At 30.2% G+C, this 18,139-nt stretch overlaps 3 protein-coding genes across 6 annotated transcripts; 1 reads left to right on the top strand and 2 right to left on the bottom strand.

Moving 5' to 3' along the window:
* Window positions 1-82: 82 nt before the first annotated feature.
* Window positions 83-6,188, top strand: LOC111020877 (uncharacterized). 4 transcript variants are annotated; one of them, XR_002602755.2, is made up of 7 exons: window positions 83-386; window positions 886-1,000; window positions 1,175-1,813; window positions 2,169-2,277; window positions 4,369-4,442; window positions 5,413-5,497; window positions 5,927-6,188. XR_002602755.2 is itself a non-coding variant. In XM_022297670.2 (6 exons), the coding sequence occupies exons 1-5, from the start codon at window positions 304-306 to the stop codon at window positions 4,392-4,394; spliced, it is 972 nt and encodes a 323-aa protein (XP_022153362.2). In that variant the 5' UTR covers window positions 83-303; the 3' UTR covers window positions 4,395-4,442; window positions 5,413-5,661. The 4 variants fall into 4 exon arrangements, 2 of the variants coding, with proteins under 2 accessions (XP_022153362.2, XP_022153363.2); XR_015792831.1 differs by having other exon boundaries at window positions 5,401-5,497; XM_022297670.2 differs by lacking the exon at window positions 5,927-6,188 and having other exon boundaries at window positions 5,413-5,661.
* A 609-nt stretch (window positions 6,189-6,797) lies between these two features.
* XRCC3 (homolog of X-ray repair cross complementing 3 (XRCC3)) lies at window positions 6,798-7,987 on the bottom strand. Its single transcript, XM_022297661.2, has one exon. It carries the CDS (start codon window positions 7,886-7,888, stop codon window positions 7,001-7,003), a length of 888 nt encoding a protein of 295 aa, XP_022153353.2. The 5' UTR covers window positions 7,889-7,987; the 3' UTR covers window positions 6,798-7,000.
* A 7,378-nt stretch (window positions 7,988-15,365) lies between these two features.
* On the bottom strand, window positions 15,366-17,494 carry IAA33 (indole-3-acetic acid inducible 33). The gene is made up of 2 exons (XM_022297664.2): window positions 16,939-17,494; window positions 15,366-15,625 (listed from the first exon to the last, which is right to left on the bottom strand). The coding sequence occupies exons 1-2, from the start codon at window positions 17,298-17,300 to the stop codon at window positions 15,541-15,543; spliced, it is 447 nt and encodes a 148-aa protein (XP_022153356.1). The 5' UTR covers window positions 17,301-17,494; the 3' UTR covers window positions 15,366-15,540.
* Window positions 17,495-18,139: the final 645 nt, after the last annotated feature.

The raw sequence follows: 18,139 nt of genomic DNA, 5'->3' as shown, positions 1-18,139 counted from the left end.
TAATAAAGATCGGGTTAAAAAGTAAAATATAAATAATAAGGGATAATAAAAAATATTAAAATTTAGAAGTCGTAAATAAAATCCAACAGAAAAGAATAAAGAGAGAGACAGCTACGTCTCTGTTCTTGCTTCTCTCGAGCACACCAACACAGGAAGAAGGAAGAAGGAAGAAGGAAGAATCAAAGGATTTTTCAGCTGCCATTTGATTTTCCGGATTTTGATCTTTGATTCTGAAGCTTGGTGTTTCTTCTTTCATCATCTTTCTTCTGTTTCTCCCTATTCGTTTTGTCTTCTTATCGCACAATGTTAGTTGCAAATAGTTTCGATTTGTGGAAGAAGGATGGGTTCTTTTCTGCAGCCGAGCAGGTTCAAGAATCTGCTGATACGTACGTTGATTTGACTATTGCTTTGATTTGGGTTTTTCATTTTCTTTTTCCCGATGTCTGATTGAGTTCAATTTTGATTTGTTGTGGAATTTTTTGGTCGGTTCATGATGATTTCTGTTTCTTGATTCCGCTTGTTAGGAGTTGTTCGTGTTAGTTCCTTATTCTGGTCTCTCCGTATGTTTTCAAGATGCTTAACTTGTGTTCTGTGTTACACTTGGTCGCGTTCTTACTCAAGTAATGGTTTAATAGCATAAAATTTATCCAGCAACGAAGTTTTCTTTTCTGTTTGCTGCACTCGGAAAGATTCCCTGAATTCTGCTCTCTAACTTCATTTACTTACCGCGCTTTCTGGGTATTCTACTACTTTCTTTATTTGTTGACCCATTTTTTAGGCCAATAAACTTTAGGTAGTGAAAGATTACTATATTTCCCTTTCTCTTGACTCCTGTATTTATCCTCCTATTGTTGTTGTTGTTGTTTTTTTTTTTTTAAATTTCAGAATGGAATTTGCATTTAGGACATGGGTAAGAGAGAGAAGAGAAGGGCTAAATCCTGATGATCTGGATGAACTCCGTTGGGAGCTGCAAACGACTCTAGGGACAGCCAAATGGCAGGTAGGATACTGAATTGAATTGAATAATGCATCTGTTCTATTTTCTGCTGCCATCATAGTATGCAGTTCAGTGAATTGGGACGCTTAGATGATAAGCCAGATGCACTGTACAGCAACGATAGTCAACCATGAGTCATTTCATAATCATATGTATTGATTTCTTGTTTTTAATTAGTTGGAAGAGTTTGAGAAGGCTGTTAGAGTTAGCTATGGTTCCAGAAGTGAAGAACCTGTGTTGGAAAGACATAGACATTTTGTTGCGGCCATTGCGTATCGAATTTCCCTGGTTGAAGCTGCTTTAAGAGAATCTTATGACAAAGAGGGCAAACAGCCTCTTCGGTGGGTAAATCTAAATGAGGAAGAATGCAATGATTTGGCTACATTTCTCTCTGGAACATCCCAAGTACCACGAAATGCGAAAACTAAATCCTCTGTGTCCAAGTCTTCAGCAAAAAGTTATGCATACGAGAATTGTGAAAGAGCAGTGGCAGAAGTTAATCTTACTCCTACCTGCAGCCTGAGTAATTCCTCTAAAATGAAAGGCAACGAATATGTTTACTCTATAGATACAGACTCACAGAAACTCAAAGATCTGGAAGTGAGAGAAAGTTTTGTAAGAGTAGACGACGCATTATGCAAAATGGATAGAACGACGAAGGCAAGGAGAGCAAGCCCACCAACTGCTCCTGAGCTGAAAATTGTAATCGAGGATGAAAAGCAAGAGATAAAACAACCTATTTCGAGCGTAGAAGTTACCCGGAAAGGAAAATCAGGATCAGTCTTCTGGAAGCGAGGATGTGGAAATTTTTCTAAGGTGAGCATTGCCAGAATTGTTCCAAATTCCAATCACGTAGACTTGGTTTTGTTTGTTTGTTTTTTTAAATTTCTTTTCTGATAGGAAACGGAAAGCTTTTTAAATACTTTTTGGCTATTATCTTTATGATGAAACTAATCTAGTTCTGTTTTCTTATTGCAAGGGAGAAAGATAACCTATACTATTGTAAAAAATAATGGGGCATGAACTCATATTCTACAATTTTTCTGCATTATGTATAAATCATAGTATATCTTATCCCAAACATTCATTTGAATCGAAACAGACTATATTTTGTTCTGTAATTGTGCCCTTGTGGATTCTAAGTGAAATATCACTGTATATTTTCTCTCAGCTCTTTGGTAGGGTTCAGTCTCAACAACAAATATACAGACCCTGGCATCTGCAGCTTACATGTTCTGTTCAATTTACTCTTGCTTTGATGTTGACCATATTCTTGATCGGTAAGTTTCTAATTTTCTTGATGATGCACGGCATTCAAGTTTTAGAAAGTTTACAGCATCTTGATTCAATTTGAAGTACGTTGTTTATGTGTAGAGAATTTTTACATCCAAGAAATTACATGGTTTTAGATTTACTTTCTTTTAGAGTGCTAGGAAGCTGCAATTCCTAACGAACTTCTAAGGATTCAATGAGAGATTACTAATTAAAATTTTTTGGGGAAATCTTAATTTTCTGGTGGTTAATCTTGGCTAGCTCTCTCATATTGGTAATGCTATGAGACTTTCCGAATGTAGATTCATAGACAAACTTTAGACTATCTTGAATTGCTTTAGTTAAGGTTCCATTTGATAACCAGTTAAGGTCCCATTTGAATTGCTTTAGTTTAGTTTAGGTAAAAGTCTTCATCTGGCGGGTAGTTTATTGGAAGATACCAAGAAGCGGTTTCAAAATAATATATCCTTCCTAGGGCTTAGAGGGAATGAGTTCAAACCATGGTAGCCACCTACCTAGAATTTAATATCCTACGAGTTACCTTGTCAACCAAATGTAGTAGGGTTAGGCGGTTGGCACGTGATTAGTCGAGGTGTGGGCAAGCTAGCCTGGACACACGGATATCAAAAAAAAAAAAATATATCCTTACTTGTACCTTAACATACAGAGATGTAGGTATTTATTCAGATTTGGAGGAAGATATTGATCATCTTCTTATGCTTTGTGGTTTTTCCTCACGAAATGTGGGAATTGGCTGGAAGCACTTATGCTAGCTGGGGTAGGTATTCTCAAGCATGGCGATGACCTATTGGTTCATTTCAAGCCCATGACCATTTTTAAAACTAGGTTGCAACTTCGTGGGATGCTTAATGAAAGCCGGTAATCTTATCATTAAAATAATAATAATGATAAAGTTAAAAACTTTGATGGGGGAGATTTGGAGGGGAACATGAGGATCTTCAAAGCCAAGTATATGAGTGGTATGGCCTCCAAAGGGTCACTTGGTGAGGACTTGAACTAATCTCACAAAACAAGCATTTGACTATGTATGTTTTAAGACCTAGATTAGTAGCCACGATGATTTGAATCCACTCTCTCTAAGCCTTTTACCTTTTTTATTTGTTTTTTTGGCCCAAATGACCGCTCAACCCATGATGGTTTACGCTCAATCTTCTAGGTGAAAAGTCTTCAAAAAATTTCCAAAACCGACTTTATGGTAGGTGACCTCCCTGGGAATTAGTATGAGAGGGCCATGGACATAATACAAGAGAAGTGTGGTCCACTAATATGTGGGTTATAAAGAAGTAAAACTGTAGGAGAGATATTGGCTTTCCATTTTATAGCTGCCTTGTGGCATTTATTGGAAGATATTTGTTATGTTCTTTAATTTTTTTTTCTCACTGTGAATGGGATAGCCACTTGTAATCTTCTTTATGTCCTGGTTTAAAGCGGAACATTTAGGACCCCTTCATACGTATCTTTTCTCTATTAATGATATTGTTTGATATAATTTTGTTTTAAAAGAACCTCATTGACTGGTTTCTTATATCCATGTCTATGTGTGTTGAATTATAATGGTCGAGGAAGTTAATGAGAATCTCAGCTGACGATATGTGTTTTTAAAACTTATTTATTTATTTTTTGTTATTCATTTATTTTTCTGTTGGCATTTGGACCTGACTTCTTCCCTCTTTATTCTCTCTTATCCCAATGTAGTTCTATGGTTTTGTAAACCATGACTGCAATACGTTCATATCACTTTCAATTAGCCATTTTTTCTTGCATTGAGAAAGCACCTATTGGCCTTCCAGATCTAGTATCAGTTAATTCATATTTTAATTAAGCATTTTTATACTTGTTCTTGATGGTTGGATTGCTGGTTACTGGCTTTACCCCACAAGATTGGAACTTAATGAATCATATGTTTCTCGTCTTACTGGTGGTCTGGTATGTCATGAGATCTGAATGGATGTAAATGGTTTTAAAATTCAGACGAGATTGATTGTATGCACTGTAGTAAGTAAATTCCTTTGTTCTCTTTGTGAAAATGTTGCTAATGATGCTTCCCCCTTGTCGTTCCTCCCATTCTTCCCTTGCAGTGCCCATTGTCTTTTATTCAGCTTGAGACTTCGATCGAGTCCATTGTGCATGCAACATTTTCTTATTATAACAGGTACGGTTATAAGGTTTTCATGTCTCTTCTTTTTTTCTTTTTATGACCACCAATTTTGTGGACATTGACCCAACTTGCGCTTCAATACTTTGAAACGCCCCCTCCCCAGCACACACGCATGGGAAATTAGTGGAGGAGACTACCACAATATTGATGGTAGTTTTACAGCGTTGGAGATGCATGAGATAAATTGTAAAAAGAAAACATATTCCGAATCTATTGGAGATAGTTATTAGGAGAACAAGGAAACAAAAAACTCCTATGATCAAATCAATGAGGAAATTATGCATCTATTTCTTGTTGTGTCAAATCAGCCTTGGTTGTAGTTAAAATGATAGAAAATATGGACGTCTATCATTATCAATAAACTTGTTTAAAATAAAACTTGAAGCACGCAGACATTTTAACTGCAAGATGATTAAGAGCTTTCAAATAATATATCAATCAAGAACTTTTGGATCAATCAATGTTACAGTTTGATCGTTGACCCCAAATATAGTAACCACTTGGGGAAAACCATTAAACATGAGTTAAAATTTGACACTAATAGTGCCTAGCGCACTATTGACTTAATCTTTTGCAGCAAATGAAAGCTGGTCCTTCTTTTCCCTTTTTTTATAAAATCCAATAGATATTTTTTAAAATAAGTTGTCTTCTTTTGATTCTTTTTATAATAGATTATACCTCTTGGTGGTGTTCTAACCATAGAAAATTCTTCTGTAACTATAGTCTTGTCGATGGTTATCAACTATTAGAAGACTCTTTTTGTAGATATCATTAGAGACGGCTCCTAAGTAGTTGATTTAGCTGCCTTTCTTTATGAAATATAATACTCCGTGGCTTATCCAAAAAATAATCACAATTAATAAATTCTTTTAAATTCATGATTAATGCATTACTTTTCATCTATTTTCTACTTTGGAATTTAACTCATTTTGTATATTTACATGAACTGGAGCTGGCTCTACAGTTGTTGAACAGGCGTTTGAAGAATCATAGCATTCATGTTCTTCTGAGTTTCCATGCCATATCCAACCTCAGAACAGGAATAAAAGGTAAGTTTTTCATTACTGTTGTAGCTGCAAAGTGCAAAGTGTAAATGCCCTGTTGAATTGTTAGCTTTACAGAGAACATTCTACCAGTGTAAATAAATATTCTGGCTTTATGCAATTATTTTTATTCTTTCCAAAAAAAATAAAAAGTCAACCTTTTATGTGTTTTTGTTTTTTAGTAGAAACGAGAAAGAGCCTTTGTTTATTTATTTATTACCACTTCACACAGAAGAGGATTCCCAAGTAACTTCTTATATTTTATGTAAACAGTAGAGATCCTGAAGCAAAAATATGTGAAGCAATTTAATCTTCTTTGAACAATTTTCACATAGATTTTTATCATTCATTAGTGCTACTTTCATTCTGCTGATTCATGAAGTTGTACTTGGTACCTCTAAAAAATTTGATTACCCACTGTTTTGGATTACTTAGTGTTGCACGCCTAAGAGGACATCATGCTTCGCTTCGGGGTGAAGAGGAGCTATTATCGTTCAATTCCTAACCTAATGCAGCATCGGGATCGGATTGCAAGATGCTGTAGCATGTTTACCATTTTTGTCAGGTCAGGGATGGAATTGATATTGAATGGAAGGAGCACTGTACCAATTTAATTTCAAATATTGGTTAGTCTTAAAACTCATGGATTATAGCAAGAAATAGAAGAAAATGAAGAAATCGTTAGAGTGCTCATAAACTTAGAGTAAAGAGAATAAAAACTGGGCTTTTATTGACGTGAAGTCACAAAAAGAAAAGGATTTTGGAGAAGTAACTTTGTCTTGGAAAAATTTTCCTATTCTTTTTCTATATTAGACCAAACTACAAGTAAACGTGTCTATCCTAAACATCTTCCTCTTCTCCCAAAAGGGTAAAAAGAAAAAATCTTGACATGGATGAAAGATAGATTTGATCGTTATGTAGTACTTTTCTTTGGTACAATAAAGGGATGTTATTTACTATTGAGTGAGAGTTATTGTCATATATATTATATATATATCACCTACTTGAATATATCAATTAAAGTATATATTCTCGACTAAAAAATTGAAGGTTCCTTCACTCTCTCCTTGGTTGAACTCAACAAATGAAAAAAAAATCATATATCTAGCTAAAACTTTTAATCACATGAATCAGGATGGGAAAACGTGATTTTACCCTTTTCTGCTCTCTTCTTTTTTCCTTTTTCTTTGGATTCTAACAAAATACCTTATTAGGAGGTCGATTCTCGAACAATGAACGAACCATTTTCTTGAAAAGAGATTAACAGAAAAAGGGAGAGATGAGCTATATCCACTGTGCCACAGAGTTGCTAATTCTTGGGCTTCTCTTTTTATACCATATACCAATTTTTACAAATTCTCTAACTCTTCAATCAAACACAAGTTGCACAAATCCAAGTTTCTATAACTCATTCCTTCACACAATCAAAATATAGATTATACATACTAACTTAGGCTTTCAAACCTCAGACTTCATAACTTCAATCCTTGTTAAAATCTTAAGAAGGGGTCACTGGCTTTCAACTCCTACAACTCCTTCTCTACTGATTATGTACTCACAAGATGATTTAGGCAAATGGGGTGAGAAAACAACATGAAGCCACCTTCTAGTTTTTCTTTGAGCTACTTCACTGCCATTTATCATGCTATTGCCCTCTTGAATAACTTCCTCATTTCTTGACAAAAACAATCTTGAATTAACACAATTAGCCCACGCAAGCCCGAGCGCGGGGCAAACCTGTCTTCCCGACGAACAAAGATACCTCAAATTCCCAATTCTCATAGCATTTATCCCATCAGAAGAACCCATCAAATCGACCACCTGGTTCGTCAACACCACGGCCAAAGAATACCTCTTTGCCAGCAACTTCAATTTCCCAGAAATCTTGAAAAACAGAGCCGATCTTCGCTTGAGATCGGACGGGGTGTTCTCGAAATCAGACCGAAACAACGCCGCGATCGAATCGATCACAATAAGCCTGGTGGGAAACTGCGAATCGCGATTGGCAAGAAACGATTCTATCTTGGGCATTATGTCGAACAGTTGGTCGGCGGAGTGAACGGCCTCCACAAAAATATGATCGGAGGGGTTTGTGTTGGAGAATTGGGGGTAAGAGGAACAAAATGCGCGGGAAAGCTGCTGGAGACGGCGGAGAGGGAAAGGGAACTCGGTGTGGATGTAGAGAGAGGAGGCATTAAGGCCGCCATTGGAGAGGGGGAGCTGGGCGCAGAGGGAGAGTTGGAGGCAGAGTTGGGTCTTGCCGGAGCCGCTCTCAGCGACGATTTCGGTGAGGGAATTGCAGGGGACGCCGCCGCCGGCGCAGCGGTCGAGGATCGGACATCCGAAAGTGCACTTCTGGGAGGATTGAAGAAGATGGAGGAGATTTTCCGGTGTCATCTGAGAAGAGAAGAGCGCCAAATTTTTAGGTTTAAATTTTGAGATCCTCTTCAATTAATAAAGGAATGGTTTTTTTCCCCTTAAAAGAAGCAATAATTACAAAACGTCAATGTTTAAAAATTATTTTAAACCATTTATAAATTATATATATAGTTTACTTGAAGGGTTAAATTGGTCTTTTACAGTTGACACTAAAAAAAAAGTTAAAAACCTATTTGACATAAAATAAAAAATGACCGTTGTTTAAAAAAAAAATAAAGTGGGGAGATTTAAATTTATCATCTTTTGATTAGAGATTAATGTCAATTACTATCAGCTAACTTCATGTTGACTAACTCGACGTAGTTTTTGTTCTTAATAACATTAACTAAATAATAATATAATATATCTATTATTTTTTAGGGAATGTGTATTTTTAGTTTTATTTTAGTATATAGAAGATGTGTTTCAAATTTGCATTCTCTTAGACTTGAGATAATGTGTGTTAGAAAATAGTCGATTAAGTTCTAGGTGCATCCTCTCCAGCAATACTAATTTGTGTTGTTGACTATAAATGACATTGAAAAATATGAACATTTTTTTTTTCTTTTAAGTCAATATTTTGAAGGAAAAAAAGAAGAAATAAATACAAAAGTAAACTTGGATTTCGATGGATGGTGATCCAAAAAGATGTACGTAGAAAGACACAAAAAGAAAACAATTATAGCATGCTGACCATTTGTATAGAAAAAACTCAAAAAATAATTATATGGATGTATGGATGCAAGGTGAAGTGATGTGAATAAATTAAAAAAAATGAAATATCTATTTTTTCTCCTAGAATAAATTTGGAACATCTTACATTTTAATTTCAAATTCTTCCAAATCTTACCTATTTGAAAGGAAAAAATTTTAGGCAAAAAATTTGATTTCAAATTCATCCATTCTTTTCAAACCAAACAACAAAAATATTTAAAAATCATTATTGTAAATGAAAGGTAAATCTTTTGAAATTCCAAAACTCTTGACATTAAAAAAAAATAATATATATATATATATATATATATATATATATATATATATATAATGGAGGGTTATAATTATTGAATTAATTAATTAACTTATGCAAAGACAACTATTCATGTTAAATGTTATGATTTAAATTAAGTTAATATATTTTAATAGTTATTAATAATTAATTATGAGTGCCATTCTTTTTAAATTTTAAATTTTGTGGAGAAATAAAATTTTACAAAAAGTATTTTCCAAAATATGGTGTTTTTTAATCTATTTTATATACTTATAAATTTTTAAATTAATTTTAGAAAATAAATTCACAAAAGTTTCTTATATCCAAACGTTTTAGATTTCTGTCATTTCTATTTTGTGAATGAACCTATGATTAAATTTTAAATTTTATAAAGAAATAAAATTGTACAAAAGTATTTTTCGATAGTTTTTTAATCTATTTTATAGTTATAAAATTTTAAATTATTTTTAAAATATAAATTCACAAAAGTCTTTTATATTCAAAAGTTTTGGATTTTTGTCGTTTCAATTTCATCAATGTACATATTTTTAATTTCAATATATTTTTATACTTTTTCCTTAAAACATTATTTAACCTTTTTTTAGTACAATAAACATCATTTAACCATTAAAACACTCTAACTTCTCTTTTTTTTTAGAATATAAAATACTCTAAGTTTTCTAAGTTTCATTATTTGATGATACTTGAATATAAAATCATTAATTAATAAAGAAACTTAAATGAAGGTATTAGAAAGATTAAAAAACGAAACCCTTAAAAAGGAGAGGGAAGAAGCAACGTTAGTGTTAGAGTGGAAGGGCAGTGGAGGTTTTAAATAAAAAATAATAATTTAGTAAGGATAATTTATGTCTTAATTTTAAAATTAAGGAAAAATTGTCCCAAAAAAAAAAAGAAATTCTTCTACCTCCATACTTTTATATATACTAGTATTCTAAAACGTGCTGGCCCATTGCATCTCAATTTTACTTTAAAAAGGGTTGAGCATCTATCAAATGATATTACAGTATAAACAAAATACTATAATATTTGATAGATATTTTAAAATATAAGTATAATTTAAAATTCAATAATATGATTCAAAAATCTTAAACATTCAATGACTAAATATTAAAATAAGATTACTAAAAAATTTATTTTAAGAAAAATATATAAACCGTTGCAAACTTGAAATAATTCTCGATGGCAGTTTCTTTTGAGAAGATGTTGTCAAGAGGAACACGATAGGTTAGGAAAGCCCTCGTCCAATTAATAGCTAATTTGGTTTTCTAGGAGATTGACTATTGCTCTACCCTCTAGAAATAAACATAAAATTAAAAAGAAAAAGTAAAATATTTCCAATAACTTGAATTATACCCAAATATACTGAACCCCAATTTCATATCCAAATGCTTCATTTTCTCGCAAACAATACAATTCTCCATTTATCTTTGTTGTATTTTTCTATGTCAAAAGAAAGAAAAAAGTTGGTCACAATAAATAAGAGAGATAAATGATAAACTATTTAATTAAAAGAGAAATATCAGAATAAATAAAGAGAGATAATTTGAAAGGTTTGAACCAAAATGGAATATGGAAAGATTAGCTATGAAGAGAGAGCATTGAGAGAGACAAAAAAAAGGAGGAATTTAGATGGGTAAAAGAGAGGTGAGAGATCAAGTTAATGAAAAATAATATTAACGAGGAGAGATGAACATGAGAGGGGAGAGAGGTTTCGAGTGAGAACATGAGAGAAAACTTGGAGTGGTGGGAGGACATAAATGAAATTAAGGGTAAATTAGGTATTATATAAATAATCAAGGTTAAAATCATCCAATAAAAACTTCTTCTGCATCTGTACTTTAATATATTATAGATATAGATAGATTATATATTATAGATTTACCGTATGGTCACAAATTCAAATTATCTCAATCTGATAATACGATGTTTAGAATCACATGATATACTTTTTAAATTTGTGATTAACTAAAATTTTTGTAGCATGTCAATGACTTCAATTGTGTCTAAAAAATCGTCATAAATTTATCTAAAACTCTAATTAGATATGATGGACCAACCGAGACTAGTTCGAGCCATTTATTTCAAAGTTGTATAAGAAAGAGTGAAAATGATAGTAAATGTCAACTTCTAATGATTTATACCATGTAATTATATTACAAGTAATATGTATATTGTTAGGTTTTTCAAATCAAATTCAACTAGTTAAGACATCTATTTCCGACTCAAATATCGTGAGTTCGAATCTTCACTCCTACATGTTATACTGAAAAAAAAAATCAACTCAAACTAAATTTAATTAAATAATAACTTATTTGAATCCAAAATTGGACACCCAAGAAGGGACCTCCACCACAAAGTGTGTGAATAACATTTTCTTACTTTCTCTCTGTTATTTATTTATTTTTTATTTTCTGGGTAACGTATTAAAAATGAAAATAGGTATTTTAATAATTTGAGAAGGACCACAGCTTTTATATGTTGTGCATAAAAAATTTAAGAAACCTAAGAGAGGATGAAAATGTGTACGTTCTCTTCCTTCATCTTGTAACCCTAAACTAGCATATTATATTAGAGGGAACATATTTTCTAGGAAAAATTGAACCACTTATTAAAATATACGCTTAATCCTCGTATTTTTTTTTTCAAAAGTAATTTAGCCCTTGTGCTTTCAAGATTGGTTAAAACATTTTTATCATCAAACTTGATTGGTAAACCACTCATGCAAAAATATATGAAGTGAATGAAGTCGACGGACCTCCTATGACCCAAAATCAGATAGGGTTAAATTATCTACTCATTGATATTTCTCGATTACAACAAAAATCTTGGAGATTCTATTTTTAAGTATAGAAATTAAATCATCACAAAATAAAATGCAAATACTGACTGCCAACCTGAACTTAGCTTATTAGTGGTAATTGACACTTGTCTCTAATTAAGAAGTTATGAGTTTAAATCTCTCCTTCACCTTTTGTACAAATAATTTCAAAATATAAATTCGAATATCCTTTATTAATAAACGAGCTTAAAATACACTACAAATTGCTTCTTAAATATACGATTTTAAAGGTGTTAGTGATGCAATGTGCAAATACTATGCAACATATCAATGGTGATAATTCCAAAGAACATATTACTCACGAAAAAGAGAAGAAATCTCAACATGATCTATGACTCAAAAACCCATTTTGTTATTTTATATCCACTTTTTAAATTATTTTAAATTTTAAAAATAAAATTAGACTCTCACAAAATATATATATATATATATATATATATATATATATATATATATATATATTTAGTTTTCAAAAACTTATTTTCATTTGTGAAATTTAGCTAAGAATTCAAACGTATTTCTAATAGATGATAATTAATTAAACATTCCATGAAAATTGTAAGTAAATAAACATCATTTTCAAAAACATAAAACTAAAACGAAATGGTTATTCAATGAATCATCCGTCGAAAATTTTCACCTTCGTACTCTTGTAGGTTGATAAATTATTGTCTATTATTTTGTAATAATAGCATTTGGGACCAAAAGAAAAAGGGAGTTATAATGATCCACAGACAAACAATTAATGAAATAATTAATTAGATGGGAATGGGAAACCAACATTTATAAGTTGACAATTAAAAAAAATAAATAATCAATAAAATTAAAGAGGTCTGTTTTATAACGTACAATTCCACAGTATAAATATTTAAAGCACATGCTCTGCTAATGCTTATGCCCTCTTTGGGACTCCCAAACTTTGTTTTCTTATACCATCTTTTCACTTTTTCCTGTTCCACAGGTTCTCAATTTTAGTTTTATAGAATTATTGTAATGAAGTACTCTTTCCGCGTCGATTTTTTCCATCTATATCTTTATATGTCTATAGATTCGATGTCGTATGAAGTGTGAATCAACGTTTCTATAGTATTGCAAAGAAATCGACAAAATATAAAAAAAATATATATCAACACAATATCACTAATATATATAAACATAATATTGATATTAATAATTTATAATTTATTTTAATAAAAAATGTAAAAGCTTATATACCAATTTAAGATTGATATATAAAGTACATTACTAAGATAGAAAAAATAAGATTGTGTCATTTTTCAAAAATATTTTATATATCTTGTGACAAATCTACTGTATTTTTTTTCCTTGAACAAAAAAATCTACTATATTATTATTATTATTATTTTCTGTAATTGCGTATTATTGAAGTTTTTATTTCCTCATTTTGTTATTACCCGAGGCTTGTCGGATAAATTGTCTTTTTTTTTATTTTCTTTTTTACTTTTATGTTTTCATTTAAAAAAAAATTGTCTATGAACAATTTCTTTGTTTTATTTTTTACGTTTTTTTTTTCAATAGTTCAAAAATTTAGCCAAATTTTTAAACCAAAAGAAAAAGTTTTGAAATAAAGCCGTTTTAGTTTTAAAAAATTTGACATTTCTAGAATAGACTATGCAACAAGTTTTGTTCACAATTTTTTTTTTTACATTTTATTATTTAAAATATATAATTATCATGCTTTAAAAGTTTGTTTTCTACTTTCAAAAAACTATTTTAAATTGTCACTTGAATTTTAAAAATGAAAGGGAGTAATTTTCATAACCATGTCTTTAGTTTTTCAAATAGCTTAAATTAATTTTCAATCTGAAGAGTTTAATTGAATAAAATTCAAATTTTAAATTGAGTCAATTAGCTATAAGTATAGAAGCAAAAATAATTTTTTTTTCCAAAACAATTATAACATAGTGTATTCTAAGGAAAAGTTCCAAAAACTATTTGAAATAGTTTTATGTTTTTCAGTACTTTTTTCGAAAATGGTGATTAAACGACGAAATTATAACTATTAATATGCATATTACAATTTACTATAACTATTTAAAAGTTTGAGATTTTGGAAGAAATTACTTCATTTTTCTTGAAATATATATATATATATATATGTATGTATGAAAACAAAACGAAAAAAACAATTAAAAAGAGTTATACCAACTTAAATCTTTTTAAGAAAAAACTATATAAGAAATAACCATAAGAAGGCAATGAATTCACTAGACTTTAAAAGGCTTAGATATACTTCCAAAATTCAATTTAAATTAGGAAAGAAAGCATACAATTATTTATTTATTTATTTAAAAGATAAATTGTACAAAATTACCCTTGACGATAAAAGTTTTTACAATTTAATCCTCAAACTTTTACATGTATTTTATATGCACAAACAATGAATCTAACTTGGTAATAATATAAGGTGTAAGACACCGAATTTCATGGATAGTACAAGTTTGAAGAATTAATTTTTATCATAAAACAATTTGAGGGTGAAAAAAAATGTTGTTATTTAATGAAACAAGTTTTAAAAAACAATTTAAACTTTGTAGAATTACTTAATTAGGGTGGCCCTTCTTTATGTTCTACTCATTAATTAAGCCTAATGAACTTCATTAATGTTATGGACCAACCCTAATTAAAGTTTCTCCTATCATATTAGCTTCTTCCTACAAAGAAAAATGCATGCTAACATGGAATCAAATTATTTAAAACCAAATTCATTTATTTTACATCATTTAACTATACCTAATAGTCCATAATCTTTTAAAATTTTCATTGAAAATTCTCAATTTATGCATTTCAAAATAATGCTAAAATTTGTTAACAAAAAATTGATATGACATTAGATTATTATTTTATTAACATATTTGAATGATAAACATGTCGCCTAGAATAAATGAATTGTATCGAAGAATGAATCAAATTTTCGACAATAGTTGAATTTCATGTGACAAGTAAACTTGAGTGGCATGTCTACACGTTAATAAAACAATTATTTAATGATCCACCAGTTTTTTGTTAAATATTTTTATCAAATTTTTTAAGTAATGACGTCTCATAATTGAAGATTTAAATTTTTTTTAACAGATTAAGTACCAAATTGAGAATCACGTACCCAAAAAGATTAATAATTTCCTTTTATTTTATTAATGTACTACTATGTAGAAAAAGTCATCTCAATTCTCTTTTAAATATTAAACTCGCCTCTAAACTTTAACTTTTATTAAAATAAATTTGTTACTTTTCTCTACATATTATTTAACCTAAACACAATTGTTTGAAATTATATAATGGACTATGCTTTGATATCTAAAATGAATCAAACTAATTTTAACCTAAAATTTAAAGATACTAAAATAGAAAATGATGATTTAAAAATGAAATTACTAAATCCAATTCCAAAAAGAGTTGTATTTTAGTAAGTAAATATTAATTAAATAATTAAAGACCTAGCTAGACTTAGAGAAACTATGAAGTGTTAACAAAATTATCAATTTTATGTAAAAATTAGGGACTAAAATAGAATATTCACCCTAATAAAATAAAATTGGGGGGAGAGGGAGGGCACAAGAAGATAATTATATTAAAATATATTATGCTCAGAAGTTTGTTTTAATATTTTGATCAAAGAGAACATGAAGCATCCAATAACATTAAAAAAGAGAAAAAAAAATCTTATTACTTCTTTCATAAAATATGAAAGAAATCATAATTAGAAGATAATATTAATTAATACAAATGGCTATCATAAATATATTTAACACTTATATTAATTTAATTTTCCTCTACTCCTCTTCCCCTCCTTGAATTTGCTTTTACTGGCAGTATTCGAATTCTCTTCGCCACTCGAACAAAATCACTGCCACAAACAAAAATTCAAATTATTAATTATTTTCTTTATTTACATAATCTTTTCAGAGAACATATATAATAGTAGTAATAATAATCGTCATCATAATCATAATTATAATAATCCTCGCGATTTCTAAACATATTTTATTAACCACAGCTAGATTTCAAGATAATCTAAAAGGTGACTTAAAAATTGTATAATAAACAAATACATATGATCTTTAAAAATAAAAGACTAAACTCACAATCTTTATCAAATGAATCGTTAATTAGAGTACCCAAAATTTAATTATCTAACCCAATATATTTTCTTCAAAACACAACTATACTTTATACATCAATTACAAGGGGTAATATCATTTTATTTTTTAAGTAATGCCATAATTTTTTATTTTTAAACATTGCCCTAAACTTACAAATCAGAAATTACTTAATTTTGTAAGTGGGGGAGAGATAAAATTGCAGCCATTAAAAGAATTGAAACATAGGAGTGACTTTTTTGTAATTTTAAAAGGAATATTTTTAAAATTTTAAAAAGTGAGTTTTTCTGTAGAGATTTGAACTCTTTCGACCACTCTAAAATTCCGAGAACAATTACCCTTCTTAATAGTTTTCATATAATTTTTCTCCCTAACTTTTAGAATTATAAAATTATAAATATAAAAATTATATTGGATAGCTTAATTAGAGCTAGGTCAACCATTGAAGCTTCCTCGATGGATAATAGCTATTTGATGTCTTATGAACTCACACGAATTAGATTAAAAAGAGTAATTTTGTATATTTTTCTTCCAAAATTTAACTCATAATTTTTCAAAAAAAAATAAAAAAAGAAAAGATTTGGATTTAAACCTAACTAGAGGGAGAAAGAGGCAGATAATTAGATGGTATCCAATCGTTGCTATTTCTTTTTTTTTTTTTTTGAGAAAAAGATTGCAAAACTTTACTATTCTCAAAATGTTTTCAAAATTGTCTAAAAATTTTAAACAATTTTAAAAATAACGAATTTAAGTTTTTAGTTTTTATTTTCTTAAAAATATAAATAAAGCATTATTTTATGATCTTTTAACTTATCAAATTGAGCCCGTCTCGTTTCCTTTTTTTCAGCAGAGAAAAATATAATTGTATTGCCGTAATAAAATAATATTTTTATTTATATTTTTAGAAAAAAAATTATAAACTTGCAAATTTATTTTCTTTTGTTTCCAACAAATTCTATATAATTTTTAAAACATTTCTATAAAATGAAAAACAAAATAAATATATAAATAATTATCAAATCTTCGTAAAATTTAAAAAAATATATATGTTTATACTCACTTCCAATTGAGGTCACCAGCAAGAAGAAGATCGTTTTCAATGTCTTCATAAGCAACAAGATGACCCGGAACCGCGTTCGAAAGGTCAAGCCGCCGCTCGCCGGAGCCGGAGTCTCCTCCGCCGCCGTCGTCCTCCGGCACGAACATCCCTCTGAGGGCTTTGGCCAGGCTCTCGTAGCTTGCATGTTTGTGGAGGCTGATCCGCTGGCAGATCGCCCGCCCCTCCAGCACCACCGTCACCGCCGGAATCACCGCCGACACATCCTCCTCCGCCGCCACCGCTCTCCTCTCCGGCCACCTCCTCTTCTTCAAGTACTCCGCCGCAGCTTGTCTCTCGGAATCCAAGCTCTTCATCATCATCATATATATATATATATATAAATTAAAAAGAAAAAGTTTTTGTTTTGATTTTTAGGGGTTTGGTGAAGAGATCAGCATATAAGATGGATTCGAGAGAGGAGAGAGAAAAAAATTTGTAGAGAGAGAGAGCACAAATGTCGGAAAGGAGTGAGGCAGGTGTCGGAAACCGACCCAATTTTGTGCTTCCCTTTACGTTTCTCAAACCACCCCCATTTAATAATACCATGTAACATTATCTTTCCCGCCTTCGAATAACGTGACCGATAATTCTATGATAAATCTTTTATCAAGTGTTTTTAATTCAAACGTCTCCATTGATCATTGTTGAGTTATGTTCAAATTATACTCAATTATAAGTGGAAGAAGACGAATGAGAGTACATAAAATTACTCTCTAAAGTTTAAGAATGTGGTGAGTTCGAATCATCTCATTCCACCTATTGTACTAAAAATAAAATCAATAATTAAGATATTAGTAATCTTTTCTATAAGTTGAATAGTCACATTTATATCATAAACTAAAAAATAAAATTAATTTAAGTATAGTGAGAAAATTTTTAAATTTTAGAGACTTGATTAAATTGTGTAGGATCCAAGTTCATTAGCTAAAGTTTCAATTTAATTCTCTATCCATCTTATTTTTTATATATATTCCAATTTAATAATCTTAATAGTATACACAATCATTTGACGTAAAATATAACGAAAAGTTGACGTATGATATTGATATGAACTCATCTCATGATGTGTTTATATAGCCAACAGTTTTTCAACGTTCATCAATAAATATGGTAAGGACCATTATAAGAGAAGATTTGTTAAGACGAAGTATATGCATGAATC

Source organism: Momordica charantia, assembly GCF_013281855.1.
Source record: "Momordica charantia cultivar OHB3-1 chromosome 8 unlocalized genomic scaffold, Mcharantia_2.0 BLBB01000008.1, whole genome shotgun sequence".
Classification (NCBI taxonomy): Eukaryota; Viridiplantae; Streptophyta; class Magnoliopsida; order Cucurbitales; family Cucurbitaceae; genus Momordica; species Momordica charantia.
Note: the sequence above shows the minus strand (reverse complement) of the source record. Positions and strands in the feature narration are given on the sequence as shown.